The 23,852-nt window shown below is 38.6% G+C and overlaps 2 protein-coding genes across 2 annotated transcripts; both read right to left on the reverse strand.

Moving 5' to 3' along the window:
- Positions 1–2,427: 2,427 nt before the first annotated feature.
- Positions 2,428–3,363, reverse strand: LOC122124237 (olfactory receptor 6C2-like). The gene has a single exon (XM_042698965.1). It carries the CDS (start codon positions 3,361–3,363, stop codon positions 2,428–2,430), a length of 936 nt encoding a protein of 311 aa, XP_042554899.1.
- A 17,879-nt stretch (positions 3,364–21,242) lies between these two features.
- LOC122124301 (olfactory receptor 6C2-like) lies at positions 21,243–22,193 on the reverse strand. Its single transcript, XM_042699037.1, has one exon. The coding sequence runs from the start codon at positions 22,191–22,193 to the stop codon at positions 21,243–21,245; it is 951 nt and encodes a 316-aa protein (XP_042554971.1).
- Positions 22,194–23,852: the final 1,659 nt, after the last annotated feature.

Below are 23,852 nucleotides of genomic sequence, written 5' to 3' on the forward strand. Positions count from 1 at the left end.
CCCCTCAGCTGCTCTCCCCTGTCCACTCCGCTTTGCTCTCCTGAGGTGTCTTACATGTCTAGCCAGATCACACCATTCCTGTCTGTCACCAAAGAGTGAGCAGACAGTGGTTGAACACTTTTTCTTTTGCAAAGGCTAGAGAGAAACATATATGTCCCTGTATAAGGTTTTGAAGGTTATATTTATCAATGGGCTGTGGTTGTAAATGATAATTTCCTCCCTCCTCATCTTCCTCCTGCTCCTCCTCTTCTTTCTGTTTCTATTTCTTCTCTCCCACCTCCTCTTTCTTTGTCTTCTTGTTACCGAATGCTAGCTTTTCTGAGGCTGGCAAAGAGACTAGATAAGTTACCAGCCTTTCTTTATACTGGTATCTTTGTGTGACTAAGATTGTGGCCATGGATATACCCTATGATTATTTTAAATGCTTATTATGACTGTATAGCTAGTTACTTCCCTGTAACTACTGTAGTTGCACTTTATAATGTTCCCACACATTTTTAATAATTGTTTTCCAAGTATGTTTCTTAGGAATGTTTCAAATTTATTTAAAAAAGATGTCCCCTATCTTGCCCATGTATTTGTAACCCCTCTGTACGGTATTTTCACAATAAAAAAAAAAAAGATTTCCCCTGGGTCAGAAAATGTGCTTTGTATGGTTTGAGTCCTCTTCAATTCATCAAAACTTATTATATTATCTATATATTACCTGTAGCATTTATCTATATGTTATCTGTGAATTTTGAAATAGCTTTGCTCTTCTTTGGTTGGAGAGTCTATAAGTCAGTCAGTGGGTTTGTATTGACAGAGGATATTGCTCAAAGTTTCTACATAACTACATTTCTGGTATTGGTTCAACTAGTTGACACAGGTGTACTGAAATTTCTAATTGTGGTAGTGGATTTGTCTTTTTCTCTTTGTGGTGTTATCAGGTTTTCCTTCATGCATTTTTTTCTTTCTTTTTGTGCCAGTTCTGGGACTTGAGCCACTGGCTCCCACCTTTATTATTATGAAGGAATTGTACAAAGGGGTTACAATTCCATAAGTTAGACAATGAGCACAATGCTTCTTCGACAGTATCACCCCTTCCTTTGCTTTCTCCCACTTTCCCTCTCCCATCCCTGCCCATAAGTTGTATAGCGTGTATGTGTGTGTGTGTGTGTGTGTGTGTGTGTGTGTGTGTGTGTGTGCCAGTCCTGGGGCTTGACCTTGGGTGTTGTCCCTGAGCTTCTTTTGTTTTGTTTTGTTTTGTTTTTTGGGCCGGTCGTGGGGCCTGATCGCTGGGCCTGGGTGCTGGTGCTGTCCCTCAGCTCTTCAGCTCAAGGCTAGTGTTCTACCACTTGAGCCACAGTGCCACTTCCGGCTTTTTTGTTATGTGGTGCTGAGGAATCGAACCCAGGGCCTCAGGCATGCAAGGCAAGCACTCTACCACTGAGCCACCTTCCCAGCCCGTCCCTGAACTTCTTTTGTTCAAGGCTATTGCTCTACGACTTTAGCCACAGCTAAAGTGAGAGAAGAGTCTCAGAGTCTCAGAGTTTCATGCCTGGGCTAGTTTTGAACTGAGATCCTTAGATCTCAGCTTCCTGAGTACTTAAGATTATAGGCATGAGCCGCTGGTGCCTGGCTTATAGTTCATTTTTTACATAGTGTAGATTGAATACCATGACTGTGTTTGCTCACCCTTTCTCCCTCTATGCCTGTTTCCTGCTGGATTTGATTTAATTTTACATTTCAGTTATATATTTGTCCTATATACTGCTTGAGGGAAGGGTTACTTTTGTTTTTTTTGTTTGTGTCTTATTTCAAATATTGGACATGAATGAAAATAAATGTATATATATATATATATATATATTTAATGGACAAGGTATATGTTGTAAAATGTGGATCAATAATAAAAATGAAGATGATTGTTTCTTGACTATCTTATATTTCATTAATGTCCATATTTTGTTGATTAAATTTGTTAGCTTTTGCCATTTTTAAGACAGATGTAATATGAAGTTTTTTCCTTTGGAAAACTAGTAACAGGACATCAATGTTCATGAGAAGTGAAACTATGTGACTTTACTTAGCCAAGTTGTACATGCAATAAACATCTGTTGTTGTTGCTGTGGGGCTTGGAAGCTGTCCTTGAGCTCTTTTGCTCAAGGTTAGCACTCTACCACTCTGAGCCACAGCTGTACTTCTGGTTTCCTGGTGATTAATTGGAGGTAAGAGTCTTGCTGACTTTCCTGCCTAGGCTGGACCTCAGATCTCAGCTTCCTGAGTAGCTAGGGTTACAGGTATGAGCCACCCAGCTTCAAGAAACATTTTTGAGAAGTTTTATGTGAATGAGCTTTAGATTTGTCAAAAAAAAAGATGCTTTCGGAAATTAATGGTGTGTGCTTTGGAGAACCCATCTCCAAAGTAATAATCTTTGCTGTTCCTTTACTTCTTGGACAACGAGGCCATTCTTTTGACTGAGTCCTGGAAGGCTTGTTTTACTTGCTTGTTCCTCAAGGTGTAGATGAAGGGATTCAGCAGAGGAGCGATGGAGGTAGTTAGCACTATTACACCCTTGTTGATTGCTACTGAATCCTTTGCAGAAGGTTTGACATAGATGAAGATGCAGCTGCCATAGGTGATAGAAACCACGATCATGTGAGAAGAACAGGTAGAAAAAGCTTTCTTCCTTTGCTGGGAAGAAGGAAATCTCATGATAGTCTTGATGATAAATACGTAAGAGAGAACTACACAAAGAAGTGTTGTGATAAAGGTCAACACGGCACAGCCTATAACCATCTGCTCGATGACCCATGTGTCTGAGCATGAAATCTTCAGGAAGGGAGACACATCACAAAGAAAGCTATCAATGACATTCGAATCACAGAATTCCAGATTTTGGCTCAGGCCAAATGGTGGGAGAATGATTAGCAAGCCAGCTACCCAACAGCAAAGGATGAATCTTCTGCAGACGCTGGTGCTCATGATGGTGGCATAATGCAGAGGATTGCAGATGGCCATGTAGCGGTCATAAGACATGGTGGCCAGGAGAAAAAATTCCGTCACCCCAAAAAGATCGGTAAAAAAGGCTTGTGTGGCACAAGCACTATAGGTAATCGTTTTGTCACCTGTGGCTAGGTTATACAAGTATCTAGGAATGCAAGCGGATGTGAATAAGATTTCTAAGAAGGAGAAATTCTGCAGGAAAAAGTACATTGGTGTTTTAAGGTGAGGATGTATAAGCGTAAGGGAGATAATGGTCAGGTTCCCAGTGATACTCAATAAGTAGGTAAGAAACAGAAAAATTAAGAGTAGGCTCTGAATTTGTGCATCATCTGTTAGTCCCAGGAGGATGAAGGTTGTGACTGTATGGTTTCTCATAATTGGCTCCTTCCTGGGCTTTGTGGCCTTCATGAAAAAAAAATATATTAGAATATAGGTATGAACGTTATACAGTGATGTACAATGAGAAGTAAACTAAAACAAGTAACTAGTTCGTGTGAGATTTATTCTGTACTTGGCAGCTAATATTGTCAATATTCTTTCCTTTTTTTTGATCAGTTGTGGGGCTTGAACTCTGGGCCTGGGCACTGTCCTTGAGCTCTTTAGCTCAAGGCAGGCACTCTACCACTTGAGCCACAGCACCACTTCTGGTTTTCTGGTTGATTGGAGATAAGAGTCTCACAGATTTTCCTGCCTGGGCTGCCTTTGAACCACAATCCTCAGATCTCAGCCTCCTGAGTACCTAGGCACGAGCTACATGCACCTGACTCCTGAATCAATTTTTACTGATGATACATCCAGTAGTAAGGTCTTATTTCACTCTCAGGTATTCTTCTCTATTTTGAAGTTGAAGTATTAAAGTACGCTGACAGGTTCATATCTTGCCAGTAGGAAAAATGATCAGGTAGTCTACTATAACAATAACAAGAATTGGACTTGCCTAGGGACCCTCCAAAATTTTCTTCATCTACTCATCAGTTATAAGGCATCCAGGCTATTTCCATAAATAATAAGAATGGTTGTACAGATGACTTTATTATTATTTTTTTCCTGATAAAAGCCTGAGTGGTATCACTGGATTATAGGGTAATTCTACTTTTAGGTTTTTTGAGGAATCTCCATACTGACTTCCATAGCCAATTACACTGATTTAAATTCCCATACCCAGTTGCACTAATTTACATTCCCATCAGTGTATTTATTTACTTAGAGACAGAGTCTTACCCTGTCTCACTAAAGTTTGGCCTGGAACTCATGAGCTTTTGGCCTCAGTCTCCTGAATACTGAGATTATGGGAATATCCTACAAGCCAAGGTTAATTATAATTTCATGTTCATCCTTTATAACAAAATAATATTTTAAAATTATGTTAAGCAGAAAGTTTATATATACTATGGGTGTCAAGTACATGATTTCATGTGATAATTCTTCTCTCTGTACTAAATTTGTACTTCTTCTCTCTCATTCAGTCCCAATCTCTTGGGCTGGGAATGTGGCTTAGTGGTAGAGTGCTTGCCTGGCATGCGTGAAGCCCTGGGTTCAATTCCTCAGTACCACAAAAACAGAAAAAAAACCAAACAAACCCAATGTCAGTCCTGATCTCCTTTGTAGAATTGAGGTATGGCAGCCACATACATCTCATACTGAACACACAAAGCTGATTTTATGGATTCTGTATCTCTGTATATTAATTCTCCCATGTATTCACTCTAATAAAGCTAACCACTTATTGGAACAAAACACATATGAGTATGTCAGGTGTTTTTAATCACTTCAAAGAAATCACCTGTTGGAAGCAGTACCTTTACCAGTAACTTCCCATTTTCTGCTACATTGTTCCTTAAGGGACATTGGACTCAACTTGAGGACACAAATGTGTCTTTGATATTCAGCCAGAGCACCCCTTTTGGGAAATCTTTTCAAACCTAGTGGTTGTACTGGATCCCTCAACTCCCATTTATGAACCACTGCCAAGCAATGCTCCGTTCTTTTTAAACGAAGATATATATATATATATATATATATATATATATATATATATATATAAATTGTACAAAGTAATAGGTTTATTGTGGCATTTCATATATACATGAAAGAAACCCTCATTTTTTTGTCTTTGGCTTTGAGGCACAGTCTCATCTTGTTGCCCAGGCTAGCATCAAACTTAGATCTTAATGCCTCTGCCTCCCAAATCCTGGGATTACAGGTGTGAACCGCCTTGCTCACTTCCGCAATTCTTATTCTAGTAATGACAATTACCTGGTTTAACACCTCTACTGAGATCAGAAACTATATTTTTTCCAACTGAAATGACTAAAAAACTCCAAACAAACCAACTCAACCAAGATATATAGTCAATGCTTAACAAATGGTTATTGGGGAAAATGTAACTCCATTGCTTTTCCCCTGATGCATACAAAGTTGTTTTCTTTCATATCTGGACTTACCTTTGACTTACACTATCATTGAATTTACTGGTTTAAAAAATACATTAAAGTGCAGTGTTTGATACTAAATTTGTACTATAGAATTGTAACATTTCTTGTCAATATTCATTATCAAAGCAATAAATTGGGGGCTGGGAAGGTGGCTCAGTGGTAGAGTGCTTACCTTGCATGCATGAGGCCCTGGGTTTGATTCCTCAGCACCACATAAGCAAAAAGAAGAAAGCCAGAAGTGGCGCTGTGGCTCAAGTGGTAGAGTGCTAGCATTCAGCTGAAGAGCTGAGGGACAGCACCCAGGCCCAGAGTTCAGGCCCCACGACCCGACCCCCCCCCCCCCCAAAAGCAATAAATTGGCTTTTCTTCCTTACCATAGCTATGGTATAAATGAGTAGTTAAATCATCATTTTGCTTCCTTGAGAGAGGCTGCCACCAAGAGCACAAAATAATAGATTAACTTTGCAATACTGAGTTCAGATAAATAGTTCCATTGTAGTTGTCCCCTCCATCAATACAATGCATTATGGTACTCAGCAATTAAATGCTTTCAATGAATTTTTCGTGGGCTTGCTGTTTTACTCTTACAAGAGTGATTGAAGGAATTCCCTGGAAGACTCCAGTGAAATTATTGCAAGAATGTACTGATTAAGATATTCCCTTCTTATTAGAGGATGTACAGGCTTAACTCCAATCTTATGCCAGGTTCATGTTTATGTCACTATCTCAGAGAATTATCAGAATCTTAGCTATATTGTGAGGCTGAATTTTGAAAGAAGTAGGGTGACTCAGGACTAGTCTCAAAGGATCACTTAGGATGTAATGATAATATATCAACTTCCTTTAAATCCTGTTGATTTTAGCTCACAGGTACCAAAGGCTTCACTCTGATTTTAAACTCAGTCCTGCACTATTCCACAATAAAACCATTTTTCCTGACTAGTCAGTGTCAATTTTTGGTGAAACAATTGACTCAAATGTGAATAACATATCTTATTTAATTGTCAAATATGTCACATTCACCATAGCATGTAAGGATCTCTAAGAAGATGACCACTGATGGTCCTGTTATATTTGAAAGTGTAGCACATGGCACTACTCATGTCAATAAATTATCTTACATTTTGATGGCCTCTCTAACTAGTTGCCATGAATGACAGCAACATATCTACTGTTGATGCTCTTCTACCTTTAACATTGGTTACAACTTCTGTTCACTATACAACTGTAAAAATTGATAATGACAAGTAACTAAAAATGAAGTTGCAGTTGAGATCTCTATGTGAATATGTGGTAATTTTTACTAAGCATGCTCATTGGAGTCTTTGCAAGTTCATTTTTTAAATTAGCAATATTGTCCCAAGTGACATATATACACACACATATATGTATATTTACACACGTATATATATATATATATATACAATATATATATATATACTATATATATATATATATAGTGCTAAGTGACTCACTATATATCTAGGACAATACTTTCTTCATTACCATCCAATATCTCCTCATTACTGGAATGAAAAACTTTTCAAAGTAAGTAATGTTAAAAACAATAGGGAAATCTAGTGTTTGAAATTCTCTGAGATATGAGAGGTTATTATGCTACCAATATAACATTTATAACCCATAAGTTAAAGATGTGGTAGCCTTTCTTAATACAGGTTTTAATGTTAGTAATGGATTTTCTGTATGTTGAAATTTTTGTTTACTTAGGATGCTGAGGATTGAACTGAGGACCTTGTGCATGCTAGACACATGTAATATCACTGCCCTACATCTTTAACTTGTGTGTTGAATTTTTCTTGAGCCTAATAATCATCAGTTGTGATAATGTCTTCAGAGGAGGAGTAAGCATCAGTATTGTATGTCACAGGCTTCCAGAGCAGAATTTTAAAGTGCCAGTCTATTTTTGCTTTTATTCATTGTAAGGTACTTGTAAAATACAAGGCCTGCTATTTTTGATATCTGTTTTTAATCATATGAATAACGTATAACGTTTAAAAAATCAGTCTGTTTTCTTTTCTTTCTTTTCTTTTTTTTTGGGTCCGGTTGTGGGGCCTGAACTCTGGGCCTGGGCGCTGTCCCTCAGCTCTTCAGCTCAAGGCTAGCGCTGTACCACTTGAGCCACAGTGCCACTTCCGGCTTTTTTCTTTTTGCTTATGTGGTGCTGAGGAATCGAACCCAGGGCTTCAAGCATGCAAGGCAAGCACTCTACCACTGAGCCACCTTCCCAGCCCTAAAAAATCAGTCTGATATGCAAAAATGTAAAATGGCATAAAAGAGCTAACTTGCAACATTACTTTATATTGTCTTCTGAAAATATCATTAGCTGTATTATAGCACCAACATGTAAACCTTAAACATAGAACTTGTGCAACTGAATACGTAACTTGTCATATACCAAATACTTTAAAACACCTAGTGAATTTACTTGTAAAATTGACTTGATCCATTGTCAGCTTAGTCATAATATCTATCTGGATTTTTCTCCCAGTCTTAGGCAGATTTCATCTTCTCAGTGTTGCTATTTATTCTTTCTTAACTATTCTTTAAGTGACAAATTAATGTTTTCAAAGACTCTGTTCTGAGTTTATGCCAATAGCTCCTACATATGTATATGTATACACACACACACACACACACACACACACACAAATATATCAGTAGTAATTAGTGTGTTGCTTTAAGATCTCATGTATTTTTTTTATAGTAATCACCATGTCTATAACTTTTACCAGTGAATGGAAGGAATATTCCCTGGAGGCCCCAGTTAGAGAGTAACTTGAACAGCTTTGTTTGTTTCTTTAAAATCTTTCCTTTCCTTAGTATGAGGTGCATAGGGTCAACTAGCAGATATTTGTATGTCAAGGAAAAACCCTGAAGGTACCATCTTCATCCTAGAAGGAAGGCATTTCCTGAGCTTTCTCGGGGAATCCCATAACATTCCCAGGATTGTATGGAAAAGTCAGTCAAATTGAGAGGCTCTGAAAGATTTTCTCTCCAGCCCACAGAGCCTCCTGCTAAACCTTTTCCTTGTTTTCAAGCATTTAGTTTAGTATTTAGAAGGGTGTGCAACATGGCCACTCTAATTAGAATCCCTTGTTCTAAAATATCTATCTTTTCTTCCAATCCTTTTTTTTTATTGTGAAAATACCATACAGAGGGATTACAATTACATGGGCAAGATAATGAGTACATTTCTTATCAAGCATTGTTGCCTCCTCCTTTGTTTCCCCTTCCCATCCCTTCCCATACCCGCCCTCTGCCCCTCTACCCTATCCTACTCCCCAAAAGTTGTAAAGTCGTTTTTCGACATAACGACTTGTACATCTTGTTGCAATGGGTCCACCCATATCCCTATTTAAACGATTTGTTTTTTCCTTTCTTCCAATCCTTAATATTCTCCTTTTGCAAAAAATACGAAGAGATTGCCAGGTGCTGGCATCTCAGACCTGTAATCCTAGCTACTCAGGAAGCTAAAATTGGAGGATTTCGATTTGAACTCACTCCACACAGGAAAGCCTGAGACTCTTATCTCCTATTAATCACCAAAAAGCAGGAAGTGGCGCTGTGGCTTAAGTGGTGGAGCATTACCTTGAGCAAAAAAGCTCAGAGACTGCCTAGGCCTTGACACTCACACACACACACACACACACACACACACACACACACAGAATAAGAGACAGTTTGAGAAAAATTATTGAAACTGAAATGTGACTGGCATTTCTATCTCCTCTAAATATGCATTTAGGCAACTTAAAAATGTTTTTTCTTTCTTGCTGTTGTTTCTAAGGAATCATGTATTTATAAGGAATCATGTGATTTTTTTGTTGCTTTGTATGTCCCTCCCCCATGTTATAATCCCTGTTTTCACTGGGTTTGATGTTGGTATAATTTGGAGAGGGGAAAGGAAAAACAAAATGCTTAAATAGGGATACAGGTGGACACATTGTAATAATGAGATGTACAAGACACTATATTGAAAAATAAACTTTAAAATTTAGGGAGTGTAGTTGAGGAGGTGATGGTAGGGGAAAACAAAGGAGGAGGCAACAATGCTTGATAAGAAATGTACGCATTACCTTGTTCATGTAACTGTAACCCCTCTGTGCAGTATTTTCACAATAAAAAACTTATTAAAAAAGAAAAAATATTAATACTCCAGAGGCCATTCATTATATGAATTTTTCCATGGAAACAGACATTGCCTTCATTTGGCAGTTGAAGCTGTGTTCATGTTAGGCAACAGTGAAGTGACTAGGTTAACATCTATTGTATACTATCTTGGCTCAGCCATGTTATTCAAAAGTTATGCTTTCTCCCAAAATCACAAGCCAAAGATAAGCTGAACTCTTTTTAAAAATAATATTTCAAGTAATTATTATCTGATAAATAGATATCAAATTTACTTCTCTGACAAAACCCTGATCTGATTTCTCAAGAAGAGGAGTAACTGAAATTGTGGAGTTGCCAAATGGATCAATGACCTCAAAGTCAAAGCAGTCACCCTGAAAACATTACAGGAAGGACCAGAAGAAACTTTGGGCTCCTTGGCACAGGTCAAAATTTTCTTAATAAAGACCTAGAAACATAACAAATCAAAGAAAGGTTGGGTTGCATTAAACTGCAGAGCTTCTGCATGGCAAAGGATATAGCTAGCCAGGCCAATAAAAAGCCCATGATTTGGGAGATGATCTTCACTAGCCTTTACAATAGACAAGAAAATATACTTAGAACTCAAAAAATTAAATCCCTGCCCCAAACAAATCCTCAGAGAAACAATATCCTCATTAATAAGTGGGCTAAAGATTTAGAGACTTCTCTGAAGAGGAAATAAGAATGGCCAATAGATACATGAAGAAATGCTCAACATCTCTGATCATGAAAGAAATGCAAATTAAAACAACATTGAGATTTCACCTCATCCCAGTTAGAATGGCTATAATCAAGAAATCTACTAACAACAGATGCTAGAGGAGATGTGGCCAAAAGGAAACCCTACTGCACTGTTGGTGGGAGTATGAACTTGTTCAACCACTTTGGAAAGCAGTATGGAGGTTCCTCAAAAGACACACAGAGCTCCCCTAGAACCACTTCTGGGCATTTACCCAATGATCACCAACAAGGCCATACTAAAGCTATCAGCACAACCATGTCTATGGCAGCATTATTTACTATAGCTAAGATATGGAACCAACCCAGATGCCCCTTGGATCAACGAAATGTGATATACACACACTTACACGCACATCAGAAAGAATGACACTGCCTCATTTGTAAGGAAATGGAAAAACTTGGAAAAAAAGTGAAGTAAGCCAGACCCTAAGAAACATAGGTCTCATGGTTTCCCTTATTTGCAATAATTAGTATACATCTAGGATAATCTTAGCAGATGATCAGAATAGCTTAATAGCTATGTACATATGAACATACAAGATGATGCTAAGCGAAATGAACTCCAGGACATGGACATAAGAGGTTTCTCTTTGTTGTTGTTGTTTTTAATGTATTATGTGATTTTTTTGTATGTTCTTCCCAATATAGTAGATCCCCTGTTGTTACTGTATTTGATTTTGATAACTTGGTATTGTATATATGTTTATTTGAATTAGGGAAGGGAAGGAGAACAACAGAATGGTGAGATAAAGAACTACTGCAACAGCGATATACACAAGACAGTATGTTGGAAAGATCTGGACAACTTGGGGGTAAGGGGATGTGGGGGAGGGAAAGTAGGAGAAAAATGAGGGAAGGGTTAACAAGTTTGATAAGAAATGTACTTATTACCTTACTTATATAACTGTAACCACTGTGTACATCACTTTGACAATAAATAAAGAAGACAAAAGAAATTGCGGAGTTGGACTTACTCTTCTGAGAGTGGATAATAGAGTGAGTGAAGGCTTGTATTTGAACTTGTTTCTGTTTCTGCTCAGGGACCACCACTCAGTGTGCTCTGGACTGCCTTTGTTTCTGAGCTCTTCATCTCCAATACACTGCCAAGACTTTTGCCTCAAGGATTTAATCTATTGTTAAGATGCCTCAAGTTTGAAAGCAAGATGATACTGAAGAATGTTTTGGTATATTTAGAGCCCTCTTGAGTGTTTAAAAAGATACACCTGTATTTGAAAGATACAATCTGATTCAAATAGACAGTGAGAAATTCTCGCATCAGCAAGATTATCCTTTGCTTTATTTGACAAAGCTGAAGTCAAATGAATAAACAAAAAGGACCTTGGTGACCCAATTTCAAAAATCACTAATGAATCTTCTGTGTAATGAACTTGGCAGAAATCCTGAAAAACAGCACAGAGGGCAGTGTCCTTAGAGACAGACTCACTCACTCTCTCTCTCTCTCTCTCTCTCTCTCTCTCTCTCTCTCACACACACACACACACACACAGAGCATTGCAGGAAATGGAAGACAGCATGCAGCCCTGAAAACCAGATGAATAAGTGTCTGTTCTTCATGCATTTATTCCATATGTCCATGAGGGCTTACATTTTCATCCACATTCTATTTTTAACTAAAAGAAGTAAAAGTATTTCAGACCATTATATGAAAATATGTGAAGATTCACTATCTTATACTAAACTTTCCAAATTTTCCAGTGCAGTGAATGGGTACATTCTATGTATTATGAAAACTACTTCAAGTCCTTAATTTGAGGTGATTCATATCTGTAATCCTGGCTACTTGAAGGCTGAATATTGAGAAGGATACCATTCAAGGTAAATCTTGAGTTGAAATGTTCACTAAGTCCCTTCTTAATGGAGAACTAGATGTGCTGGTAAGTAGGCTGTACCTCAGGCATATGGCTAGGCAGGGAGCAAGAGCTTATCTGGAAACTAGCTAGTTCAAAACAAGGTCTTACCAGTAACCAGGGCACCTTACCTAGCAAGTATGAAGTCCTGAGTTCTAATCCTGCTATTGCTAAAATATAAAACAGGCCCCCTGACTAGTTTTCGATGTGATTGTTTTTCATTTTTGATAACTTTGCAACAAGAGTCTATCAGTTTTTCCATCCCATTCCTAGGTCTTCTCAGATTTTCTGCAGTGACTCACTATTATTGAATAAATGAGTATGTACGACTAAATCGAACAGTTGTATAAACTACTTTTCAGAGTTTTTTTCCCCCCTGAAAATAATCCTTCTACAAATACCTTCACAAATCTAGAAATAGACTAGATTTGGAATGCCTGGAATAAAGGGCATTCACATATGAAGGGTTTTTGATTTTTTTTTGTTTTGTTGGTAATGGGTCTTGAACTCTGGGCCTGTGTGCTGTCCCTCAGCTCTTCAGCTCAAGGTGAGCACTCTACCACTTGAGCCACAGCACCACTTCCAGTTTTCTGGTGGTTATTTGGAGATAAGAGTCTCATGGACTTTCCTGCCCCGGCTGGCTTTGAATCGTGAACCTCAGGTCTCAGCCTCCTGAGTAGTTAGGATTACAGGCGTGAGCCACTGGCACCCGGCTTATATGAAAATTATCAAAATCCTCTCCAAAAGACCATGCTGATGCTGTCAATGGAAGAGCTCCTGTATTCACATGAAGTAAAACATTGTGAATTGTGTTAGGATTTTCAAATCCATGAACACTCATTGAATATGTTGAAAACATCTTTTTTATGTATATATCTATATATTTTTTATTGTGAAAATACTGTACAGAGGGGTTACAATTACATGAGCAAGATAATGAGTACATTTCTTATCAAACATTGCAGCCTCCTCCTTTGCTTCCCCTCCCCATCCTCCCCCGCCCCCCCCACACCGAATCCTCTTACCCCCCCTCCCCCCCTCACCAAAGTTGTAAAGTTCGATAACGTTTCATACATCTCATTGTTGTAATGGGTCCACCTGTATCCCTATTTAAACTATTTGTTGAAAACATCTTTTGTTGTTTTTAAAAAAATTTTTGTTTATACTTATTTAAAAGAAGTCGGAGACAACAGATGGTTGGGTTTTGAGTTTTGATTTAACTTGCAGTTGGAGTTTTTGATCAGCAAATTGAGTTCATTGATAATGACTGTTAAAATGGACAGGGGTTTAGTTGTTCCTGCCATTAATTTTTTTCTGTGATATATATATATATATATAATATATTTTTTCCCCTTTTGCATGGCTATACATTTTGTGGAATTTATTTTCTCTATTTTTTTCAGTTTTATGTTGACCTTCCTTTTCTGTGTGCAGTACATCTTTGCATATCTTCTATACTGGTGGCTTAGTTGTGATAATTATTTTAGCTTTTCTTCATCATGGAATTATTATTATTATTAGGTGCCTCTGCTTGAACTCAGAGCCTGAGCATTTTCCCTGAGATTTGTTGTTCAAGGTTGGCACTCTACTACTTTGAGTCACAGCTCCATTTCTGGCTTTTTTTGGTCGTTAATTGGAGATTAGAGTCTCACGGACATTCCTGTCCAGGCTGACTTCAACTGTGATCCTCAGTCCTCAGCCTCCTGAGTAGCTAGGCTTACAGGTGTGAGCCCACCAGCACCTGGCTGCACCTCTATTGTTTGATCAGGATTTTATTAAAAGATTTTTTTCCTATTCAGTATTGCCTACTCCAGTGAATCTTGCAGACTTTTTTTTTGAATAATTTTTTTTAATTGTGAAAATACTGTACAGAGGAGTTACAGTTACATGAGCAAGTTAATGAGTACATTTCTTATCAAGCATTGTTGCCTCCTCTTTTGTTTTTCTCCTACCATCCCTTCTCTCCTACTTCCACAACTACACTCCCCCTGCCTAAATTGTAAGTTTGATATTTAAACATTTTGTTTTTTCCCTTCCCCTCCCCAAATTATACCGACATTAAATACAGTGAAAACAGGGGTTATACCGTGAGGGAGGAACATACAAAGCAACAAAAAAGTCACATGGTACCTTATAAATATGTTAGAAACAATAGCAAGAAAGAAAAAAACTACTTGTGTCCCTATCTTGGGGTTCATTTCACTTAACATCATCTTATCTGGTCATATGTACATAGCTTTTGAGCTTTTCTGCTTGTCCCAGACATATACTAGTTTTTGTAAGTAAGGGAAACCATGGCACCTATGTTTCTTTGGGCCTGGCTTACTTCTCTTAATATAATTTTTTCCAAGTCTTTCCATTTCCTAGCAAATGGGGCAATGCCATTCTTTCTGATGGAGGCATCACACACACACACACACACACACACACACACACACACACACACACACACACACGTGTATAAATATACCACATTTTCTTGATGTATTCATCTATGAGGGACATCTGGGTTGGCTCCGTATCTTTTTTTTGGGGGGGGGGTGGTCCGGTCATGGGGCCTGAACTCTGGGCCTGGGCGCTGTCCCTCAGCTCTTCAGCTCAAGGCTAGCGCTCTACCACTTGAGCCACAGCGCCACTTCCGGCTTTTTTCTTTTTGCTTATGTGGTGCTGAGGAATTGAACCCAGGGCCTCATGCATGCAAGGCAAGCGCTCTACCGCTGAGCCACCTTCCCAGCCCCTGGTTCCGTATCTTAGCTATGGTAAATAATTCTGCAATAAATATAGTTGTGCTGGTAGCTTTAGTATGGTCTTGTTTGTGATCATTTGGGTAAATGCCCAAAAGTAGGATTGCTGGGTCATAAGGGAGTTCTATGTAGAGTCTTTTGAGGAACCTCTATACTGCTTTCCAAAGTGGTTGAACAAGTTTACACTCCCACCAACAATGCAGTAAGGTTCCCTTCTGTCCACATCCCTTCCAGCTTGCAGACTTTATTTATGACTGCAATCTGAGGGTTTATTGTGGAGTTAGGCTCACTGGACTGTCCTTAGATGAGTCTGATGGGGGGGTTCTACCAGTACTTTTTTTAAATATATATTTTCATTGTAGAGATACTGTACAGAAGGGTTACAGTGACATGAGTAAGGTAATGAGTACATTTCCCATCGAGCATTGTTATCTTCTCCTTTGTTTTCCCCTTACCATCCCTTCCCACCACAATACCAGTACTTTTTGCTGTGGATATTTCATGAAAACCCATGTGGAAAAGTAGCCACCACAGAATTAAAAAACAAACAAACAAAAAGCCCAAGGCAACCCAAGATACAAGAACAAACATATTACTTCTTATTTTTAGAGATTTGAGATTTAATGTCCACTACCCTCTAGTTTTTATGGCCATCCTTTTTCTGGTATCTTCTCCTAAGTTAGCTTTTCCTGTCATCTACATACTTGTTGCAGGCCCAAGGGGATGAAATCTGTGTGAAAAGGATGCTTGTCAACAATCTGGCTTCTTGACCCCAATATCTATAAGTTTACCGCTATTACTAGTTTGCAATTTAAATTTTATCAACCTGACTTATGTAGCTGTAGCCCATCTGTACATCACCTTTACAATAAAAATTAAGAAAAAATATTGGAAAGGGAATAACAAAATGCTGAAGCAAGGACAGAGGATGACCCATGGCAACAATGATACTCACAAGATACGATGTTGGAAATGAACTTTACAACTTGTGGAGGGTCTGGGGGAGGTGGGGAGGGAAGGGGCAGTAGGAGAAAAACAAAGCAGGGGGTAACAATGCTAGACAAGAAATGCACTCATTACTCATGTAACTGTAACCTCTCTGTATAGCATCTTTATGAGAAATTAAAAAAAGAAAAAAGAAAAATAGATATCAAATATACTCATTGTGATAATAAAACTTACATATCGGTTAATTTCAACAGCATTTTTATTAATAGTAAAATGTAGTGAATTCTTTATTTTGTTTAAAATGTAAAACCATCTTCTTTACACAAATTTGAATATGTTATTATATATTTCCCTTTCCATGTATTATAGGATTTAGTTTGTTAACTTTCCAGATTGATCAGTAATTTCTTTCTTTAATTATCCTTTTTTTGGGGAAATCTTTGTTTTTTATTGTCGAGGTGATGTATAGAGGGGTTACAGTTACATAAATAAGGTAATGAGTACATTTCTTGTCAAACTTGTTATCCCTTCCCTCATTTGTCTCCTAATTTTCCCAACCCCCTCTTTAAATTCTTACCATGTTTTGGTACTCATATTATTCTGAGTCCTTAATTGAGAATGCCCTGCATTTTTTCTCCAGTCTTTTGAGGACTTTGTGTAACATAGATGGTATTTAAAGAAATCTACTTGGGATGCTATTTGGTGTTTGAAATTATGTTATGGGAAGGTTTTTCCATAAAGGTACATGCTTTTGTTTTGAATATGGAACTAACAAAGTCTAAATTAATATTATGTCATTTTTGCTGAATCATGATTTTCTAGGTGATTACCAGTCAAATATATATCCAACCATTTGCATAAATTTTAGGTGATCATTTTTTGTAAAACAACTGCAAGATGATATACCTAGTGATATCTGGGCCTTTGTCAAAGATAAAATGACAATCTAGATATGTGTTTATTTGCGGACTTGCTTTTCTGTTCCATTAACTTTTTTTTTTTTGTTGGTTGTGAGGCCTGAACTCTGGGCCTGGGCGCTCTCCCTCAGCTCTTCAACTCAAGGCCAGTGCTCTACCACTTGAGCCACAGTGCCACTTCCAGCTTTTTCTGCTTATGTGGTGCTGAGGAATTGAGCCCAGGGCCTCATGCATGCAAGGCAAGCGCTCTACCACTGAGCCACCTTCCCAGCCCCATCTCACTGACTTTTTTGTGATCAAGTACTCCCCCACACTTTTCACTGGACTGAGGTTTGACCTTAAGGCCTTTTGTTTACGAGGCAGGTACTCTCATACTTCAGCTCCACATTCACAAGGGCTCTTTTTTCCTCTCTTTGATTTTTGAATAGCTGGGATGACAGGTATGGACTCTCATACCTGGCCTCTAGGATAGACAGTTTCTCTAGATTTTATTTGTGGGCTCTGTGGTGGAAAGGACTTTCTATGTAGATGAATGACATTTCAATTGAGATGTAAATGAAGACTAGAAACTAGAAGGAAGAATGAGGGAAAGATAATTTTTGTTTGATAGAGGTAACAGGAAGTATAAAATCCCTAGTATCTCATTGTTTAAGTATAGGTATATATGTATATATTTTCAATGAGTTGGACAAAAGGGTTTCAATTTGACGTGTCAATTTATGTGTGTAATTCATCATGATCTGAGTTATCCCTTCCATCATTCTGAATCCCCATCTATCTCCTCTTACCCATCTCCTCAAGTTTCAGTTCAGTTTCCATGGATATACTTGAGTATAATGGCTATATTTGTCTACCATTCCTCTTTGTATTCTTCCATACTCCCTCCTTTTAGTTCTTACCTCTTTCATTCAAGACATGTTTTAGCTTCCTGGTATTCATTTTGTTGAACTACCTGTTAATTGTTCAGTGGAGTTATACTAATGTGTTGATTTCAAAATTTCAACATTTCATATGTGTACAAATATATACACAAGTATGAATAAATTTTAGGATCCTATACAGCAAATTCTGTTTTATTTTGAATATATTTATTTGGACATGCATTTATTTTTGTTGTTGCTACTTTAAAATTCTATCATGACACTTATTGAGAAAGGTGATTAAATAACTTCTCTTATGGTAGGTTATTAATGAGCCAAGTAAGATAAGGGACATTGAAAATTTCTTTTGTATCTGTTTGAATGCCAAGAACTAGGCTCTCAAAAAAATTTTAATTTAATCCATTTAACCTTTCAGCAACATTTTGACTGGAAGAAGTAAAGAAAACTCTAATTAAATCACATAATATTTATTGGAAGCACAGTACAATTCAAGCTATTTGCTCCCTCCTCCTCCTCCTCCTCCACCTCCTCCTCCTCCTCCTCCTCCTCCTCCTCCTCCTCCCCCCCCCCCTTCCTCCTTCTTTTGATGCCAGTCCTGGGGCTTGAACTCAGGACCTGGGGCTGTTTCTGTCATTTTATACTCAAGGCTTGTGTTCTACCACTTGAGTGATTTCTCCATTTCTGGTGGAGATAAGAGTCTCACCGACTTTCCTTCCCTGGGCTGGCTTCTAACTGCAGTCTTCAGATCTCAGCCTACTGAGTAGTTCAGATGACAGGCATGAGCCATTGACACCTGGCTATTTGTGTCTTTGTTGTATTTTCGTGTATTATTTTACTTTGCTTTTGATTTTTCTAGATAGGAATAGAACCATTAACTTCAAAGAATTAATGCAAATTTTAATAAAAAAACAAATAGTAAGAAGTTGAAAAATTTCTTGTCTGGGGCATAGGCATTAGTGGGAGAGGTGCAAATGTGGAGGGAAAGAAGGAGGAGGTAAGAAAATACTTTATATTACATGCATGAAACTAGAACAAGGCAACTTGATGAGACTGGTTTGGGAAAGGAGAGGAGGGAGGATGCAGAAGTGTAGAGGGTGAGTATGATTTAAAAAGTACACATGAAGGGATTCACTGAAAGAAACCTCCCTTGTAAAAATAACTGAGGTCAATTAAAAAAATTAAAACAGGAGGAAGCTAACCTCAGGAAAAAAGTGAAATAAAATCATTAACAAGAGCTGGGTGCTGATGGATCACACCCGTAATCCAAGCTACTTAGGAAGCTGAGATCTGAGGTTTGCAGTTTGAAATCAGACTGGAAAGGAAAGGCCATGACACTCTTTTTTTTTTTTTTTGGGTCCGGTCATGGGGCTTGAACTCTGGTCCTGGGCACCGTTTCTCAGCTCTTCAGCTCAAGGCTAGCACTCTACCACTTGAGCCACAGCGCCACTTCCGGCTTTTTTCTTTTTGCTTATGTGGTGCTGAGAAATTGAATCCAGGGCCTCTTGCATGCAAGGCAAGCGCTCTACCACTGAGTCACCTTCCCAGCCCCATGACACTCTTTTTTTTTAAATAAGTTTTTTATTGTGAAAATATTGTACAGAGGGGTTACAATCACATGAGCAATGTAATGAGTCCATTTCTTTTTTTTTTTTTTTTTTTAATTTAATTTTATTTTATTTGTGAACATACTGTACAGAGGAGTTACAGTTACATGGGCAGGATAATGTGTACATTTCTTACCAAGCATTGCAGCCTCCTCCTTTGTTTATCCTTCACATCCCTTCCCAGCCTCCCCCCTCCCCCCCTAATCCCAATCCTTCTCCTTCCTCCCTCCCCCCAGCCCCCCCCCCCCCCACCAACATTGTAAAGTTCGTTTTGGATGAGTCCATTTCTTATCAAGCATTGTTGCCTCCTCCTTTGTTTTTCCCCTACCATCCCTTTCCTCCCATCTCCACAACTACATTCTTATTTCCAATTAACCATCAAAAACTTGGAACTGGAGTTGTGGCTCATGAGGTAGAGCACCAGCCTTGAGTCAGAAAGCTAGGGTACAGTGCTCAGGCTCTGAGTTCAAAGCCCCCTGTACCAACACACACATTTAAAAGCATCATTAGCAGAAAAAAATCACTGTTTTTTTGATTTGGAGAATATTCTGAAAGAGGATTGTTTTATTAGGAGAATGAACTTACATGGTAGTATTGTTGTGGGTGCAAGAAATAGAATGCTTGAAAAGGTTCACCAGAATAGAAATCAGATCAACAAAGCAAATGAGAAGTTCAGGGGCTTATTTTCTGACCTTGTTTTATTTGTACATTTAAACATATTCTTTCTTTTTTTTATTTTCCAAGAAATCAATTTTAATAAGGCCCTTCTATATACATGTGCTACTGATCATTACACATCAAAATCTGTTTTTATTACAGCTCAAAGATTTGTCATTTCTAATTATTACCCAATGCCAAATACTCTACTGCATCTTACAGACTTTAAGCTTGTAAAATAGAAAACTGGAAAAAAATCCATTATTGCTTCTTTAGGTCCAAAGAGAAAATGGAATCGATCGTTGATACATATAAAAACAGGGTTTTGGTTGTTTTTTGTAAATTACTGCCATTGAGGCAGAAGGCAAAATTCCACTAGCCAAGAAAAGGCAAAGCTGGGAAGAGCCAGCAGCTCCTGCCTGTAATCCCAGCTACTCAGGAGGCTGAGATCTGAGGATCACCATTCAAGGCCAGCCTGAGGGAAGAAAACTACTCAAAAAAACCAGAGGTGGAGCTGTGGTTCAAGAGGTAAAATACCAGCACTGAGTATAAAAAGTTAATGGACAGTGCTCAGGGCCTGAGTTCAAGCCTCAGAACTAGCATGTGTGTGTGTGCACATGCATGCACACATGCACACATACACACAAAGGAAAAATTGAATCACCTAATATACAGAATATTCAAAATTCCAGTCAGTGGATGGTAGCATTCAATAACTTCATCCACAGGCCGTATGTATTTAATTATCTCAGCACATAATTGACTCCCTAATAGCTGACCTCTTCGCCATAATCCATCCCTATTCTAGCATTTTCCGAAGGTCCCAATTATAGGTCAAGCAGAAGGAACATGGACATCTGAATGTCTTATCTTCATTCTGGGTAGCTGGAAGTCCTTGCCCAGATCCTTTATTAAAGCGTCTCCTGCGGGGGAAGGAGTCCTGCAGAACGGATCTCAGGCCTTCCAGCCTTGCCCTGTGCTGAGGCAGTCTCTTCCCGGGCCTGGCCCGCGGGGAGAGCCTCTTTCTCCTGGTGCTGGGGGCCTGGGCTGGGGCTTCGGGCCCCGAGTTCAGGGTCAGCCTTTGAAGCTGTCTTACCAAGGATTGCGAGGACTCGGGGAGGGCCGGAGAGGGCTCTGTCCTACTCGGGGAGCGCTCTTCCTCGGCCGGGGAGCTCGGGGTTTCCTCGTCGGGTGTGTCTGAGGGCTCCATGAGCAGGTTGATGACTCCAAACACAGCCAGGGGAAAATTACGCACCCCTGAAAAAGCCAACGCGAAGAGCCCAACAGGCTCAACCAACATATTCTTTCTTCCTTGAGATGAAGGCAAGTTTTTTGAAGGAATTCCTGAAAGCTTGTCTCACTTGCTTGTTCCTCAGAGTGTAAATGAATGGGTTCAACATGGGGGCAATAGATGTCATTAGCACTGCCACACCTTTGTTGATCGCCACCGATTCCTTTGCTGAGGGCTTCACATAGATGAAGATGCAGCTGCCATAGGTGATAGAAACCACGATCATGTGGGAAGAGCAGGTGGAAAAGGCCCTTTTCCTTTGCTGGGCGGAAGGGAATCGTAGAATGGTCTTGATGATGTATATGTAGGACAGAACCACACAGATGAGGGTCAGAATGAAGGTCAGCACAGCACAGAGGATCACCAACTGCTCTATGAGCCATGTGTCTGAGCAGGAAATCTTCAAGATAGGTGATGCGTCACAGAAAAAATAATCAATGATGTTGGAGTTACAGAATTTCAAATTCAGGAACAGGGTAAGTGGTGGGAATATAATCAACAAGCCAGCCATCCAACAGCAGAGGACGAGCTTCCTACACACTCTGCTGTTCATGATGGTCGCATAATGCAAGGGTTTACAGATGGCCACATAGCGATCGTAGGACATAATGGCCAGAAGGAAAAATTCAATGACTCCAAAGATATCAGTAAAAAACACTTGGATGACACAGGTAGTATAGGTAATTGACCTGTCACCCGTGGCTATGTTATACAAGTATCTGGGGATACAGGCAGATGTAAATGAAATTTCCAGAAAGGCAAAATTTTGTAGGAAAAAATACATGGGTGTTTTAAGGTGGGAATCCAATAAAGTAAGGGATATGATAGTCAGATTCCCCAATATACTCAACATGTATGTGAAAAGCAGGAAGACAAAAATTGGAATCTGGAGTTGAGGGTCATCGGTTAGTCCCAATAAAATGAAGGTTGTAATGGTGTGGTTTTTCATTACCGACTTCTGAGTTTTATTCAGTTTTTATATACAAAGTAGAGATATATTGTTACATGAGTGATATTAAAGCCAGGTAGCAAGAGACAGAGAGAGCAAATTAATTCATGCTCAGTGTCTTCTCTAGGAGGTAACTGATAAGATCAATACTCTGGTGAATTTGAATGTTCAATAATTTGTTTTAGCTCATTGTTTATGACAGTTCATGATAGGTTAAAAAACTGTTCTGCAATCCTATTTCTCCTGTTGTTTTATGTTTCTACTCCATACCCAACTGGGTCTTTTTCCATGTTATTAGATTGGAATCACAATATTTTCTGATGGAATGAAATTACATTCCCTTTTATGTCTGAGATTTCTCCTGTATTTTAGAGTTGCCTACTTAAATGCAGTTGCTATTCATGTCTTTCCCAAAAGTTTGTTTCTTGGTAAAGTACAAAAATAGTCAACTTTTTGGACTTCATGCCTGGGTTTTGTTGACTCATCTGTAACTTGTATTTCATATTTTTGTCACCATGACCACCATACATGTATTTATGTTGTTTGCTTTGTTGTAAAGCATCCCATCCTGGGATGGGGTGGGGGTTATGGTTCAAGTGGTAAGAGTATTTGCTAGAAAGTGCTAAGCTCCGAGTTCAAATCTCAGTATGGCTGAAAGCAAAAGAAAACGAAACTGCCACATTGTGGGCTTGCTCCTCCTTCTGTTTCTTTCTAGTACGTAGTTTATATTCTGTGTCCACTGGGATGGCTACACAGTTGGCTACATGGGAAGAAATGCTTGATCCAAAGCTGGGAAAAGAGAAACATTTCCTTTATGTGTTTGGCCTGCTAAGTATGGAAAGTATCTTAAAAACTTGTTATCACAATCATCAAGTTCAAAATCAGATTGAAAATACTAGACATGTTCAGGTGTGGCCTGTGTACAACTTACTTCTTTGTGGTTTATCAGCTTAAACCACACTTGTACTATATAGTCTTCAAAACTCGACTGGGTTCATGGCTCATTTGACAAAGTAAATTTGTTGGAATTTGGGAGAAGCAGTTATTGGGGTTTGAACTCTATCATTTGACCTACACCCTTAGTCTTTTTTTCTGTATCTACTTTGCAAACAGGGTCTTTTCTGGCCCGTGATCTTCTTATTTATCTTTCTTATGTAGCTTGGATTACAGACACATAAGACCACATAGGAGACCACTCAGATTTATTGATTGAGATAGGAGTCTTGTTAACTTGTTAACTTTTTGCCTGGGCTGAGCTCAAATCCCAATCTTCTCTATTCTGCCTCCTAAGAAGATGAAATTACGAGTATGAGCCACTGTACTTAGTCCTTAAAAAGAAAGCTAGCTATCCAAATTAGTGGGATCATAGACTCATAGTCAATTTATTTTCAAAGAATATAAATATATTCTTGTCAATATTCAAAGAATATTGACAAGCAGAAAAGGTCAAAAGTTATGTACATATGACCAGATAAGATGATGTTAAGTGAAATGAACCCCAAGATAGGGACACAGTGGTTTTTTCTCTTTCTTGTTATTGTTTCTAATGTATTTATAAGGTATCATGTGATTTTTTTTGTTGCTTTGTATGTTCCTCCCCCAGATATAACCCTTGTTTTCACTGTATTTGATGTCGCTATAATTTGGGGTGGGGGGAGG

The sequence above is a fragment of the Dipodomys spectabilis genome, unplaced genomic scaffold (assembly GCF_019054845.1).
Source record: "Dipodomys spectabilis isolate Male_0828 unplaced genomic scaffold, ASM1905484v1 ptg000234l, whole genome shotgun sequence".
Lineage (NCBI taxonomy): Eukaryota > Metazoa > Chordata > Mammalia > Rodentia > Heteromyidae > Dipodomys > Dipodomys spectabilis.

Bases quoted from the DNA above. Each gene is read 5' to 3' on its own strand.
- LOC122124301 (XM_042699037.1), bottom strand. From the start codon at position 22,193: ATGAAAAACCACACCATTACAACCTTCATTTTATTGGGACTAACCGAT.
- LOC122124237 (XM_042698965.1), bottom strand. From the start codon at position 3,363: ATGAGAAACCATACAGTCACAACCTTCATCCTCCTGGGACTAACAGAT.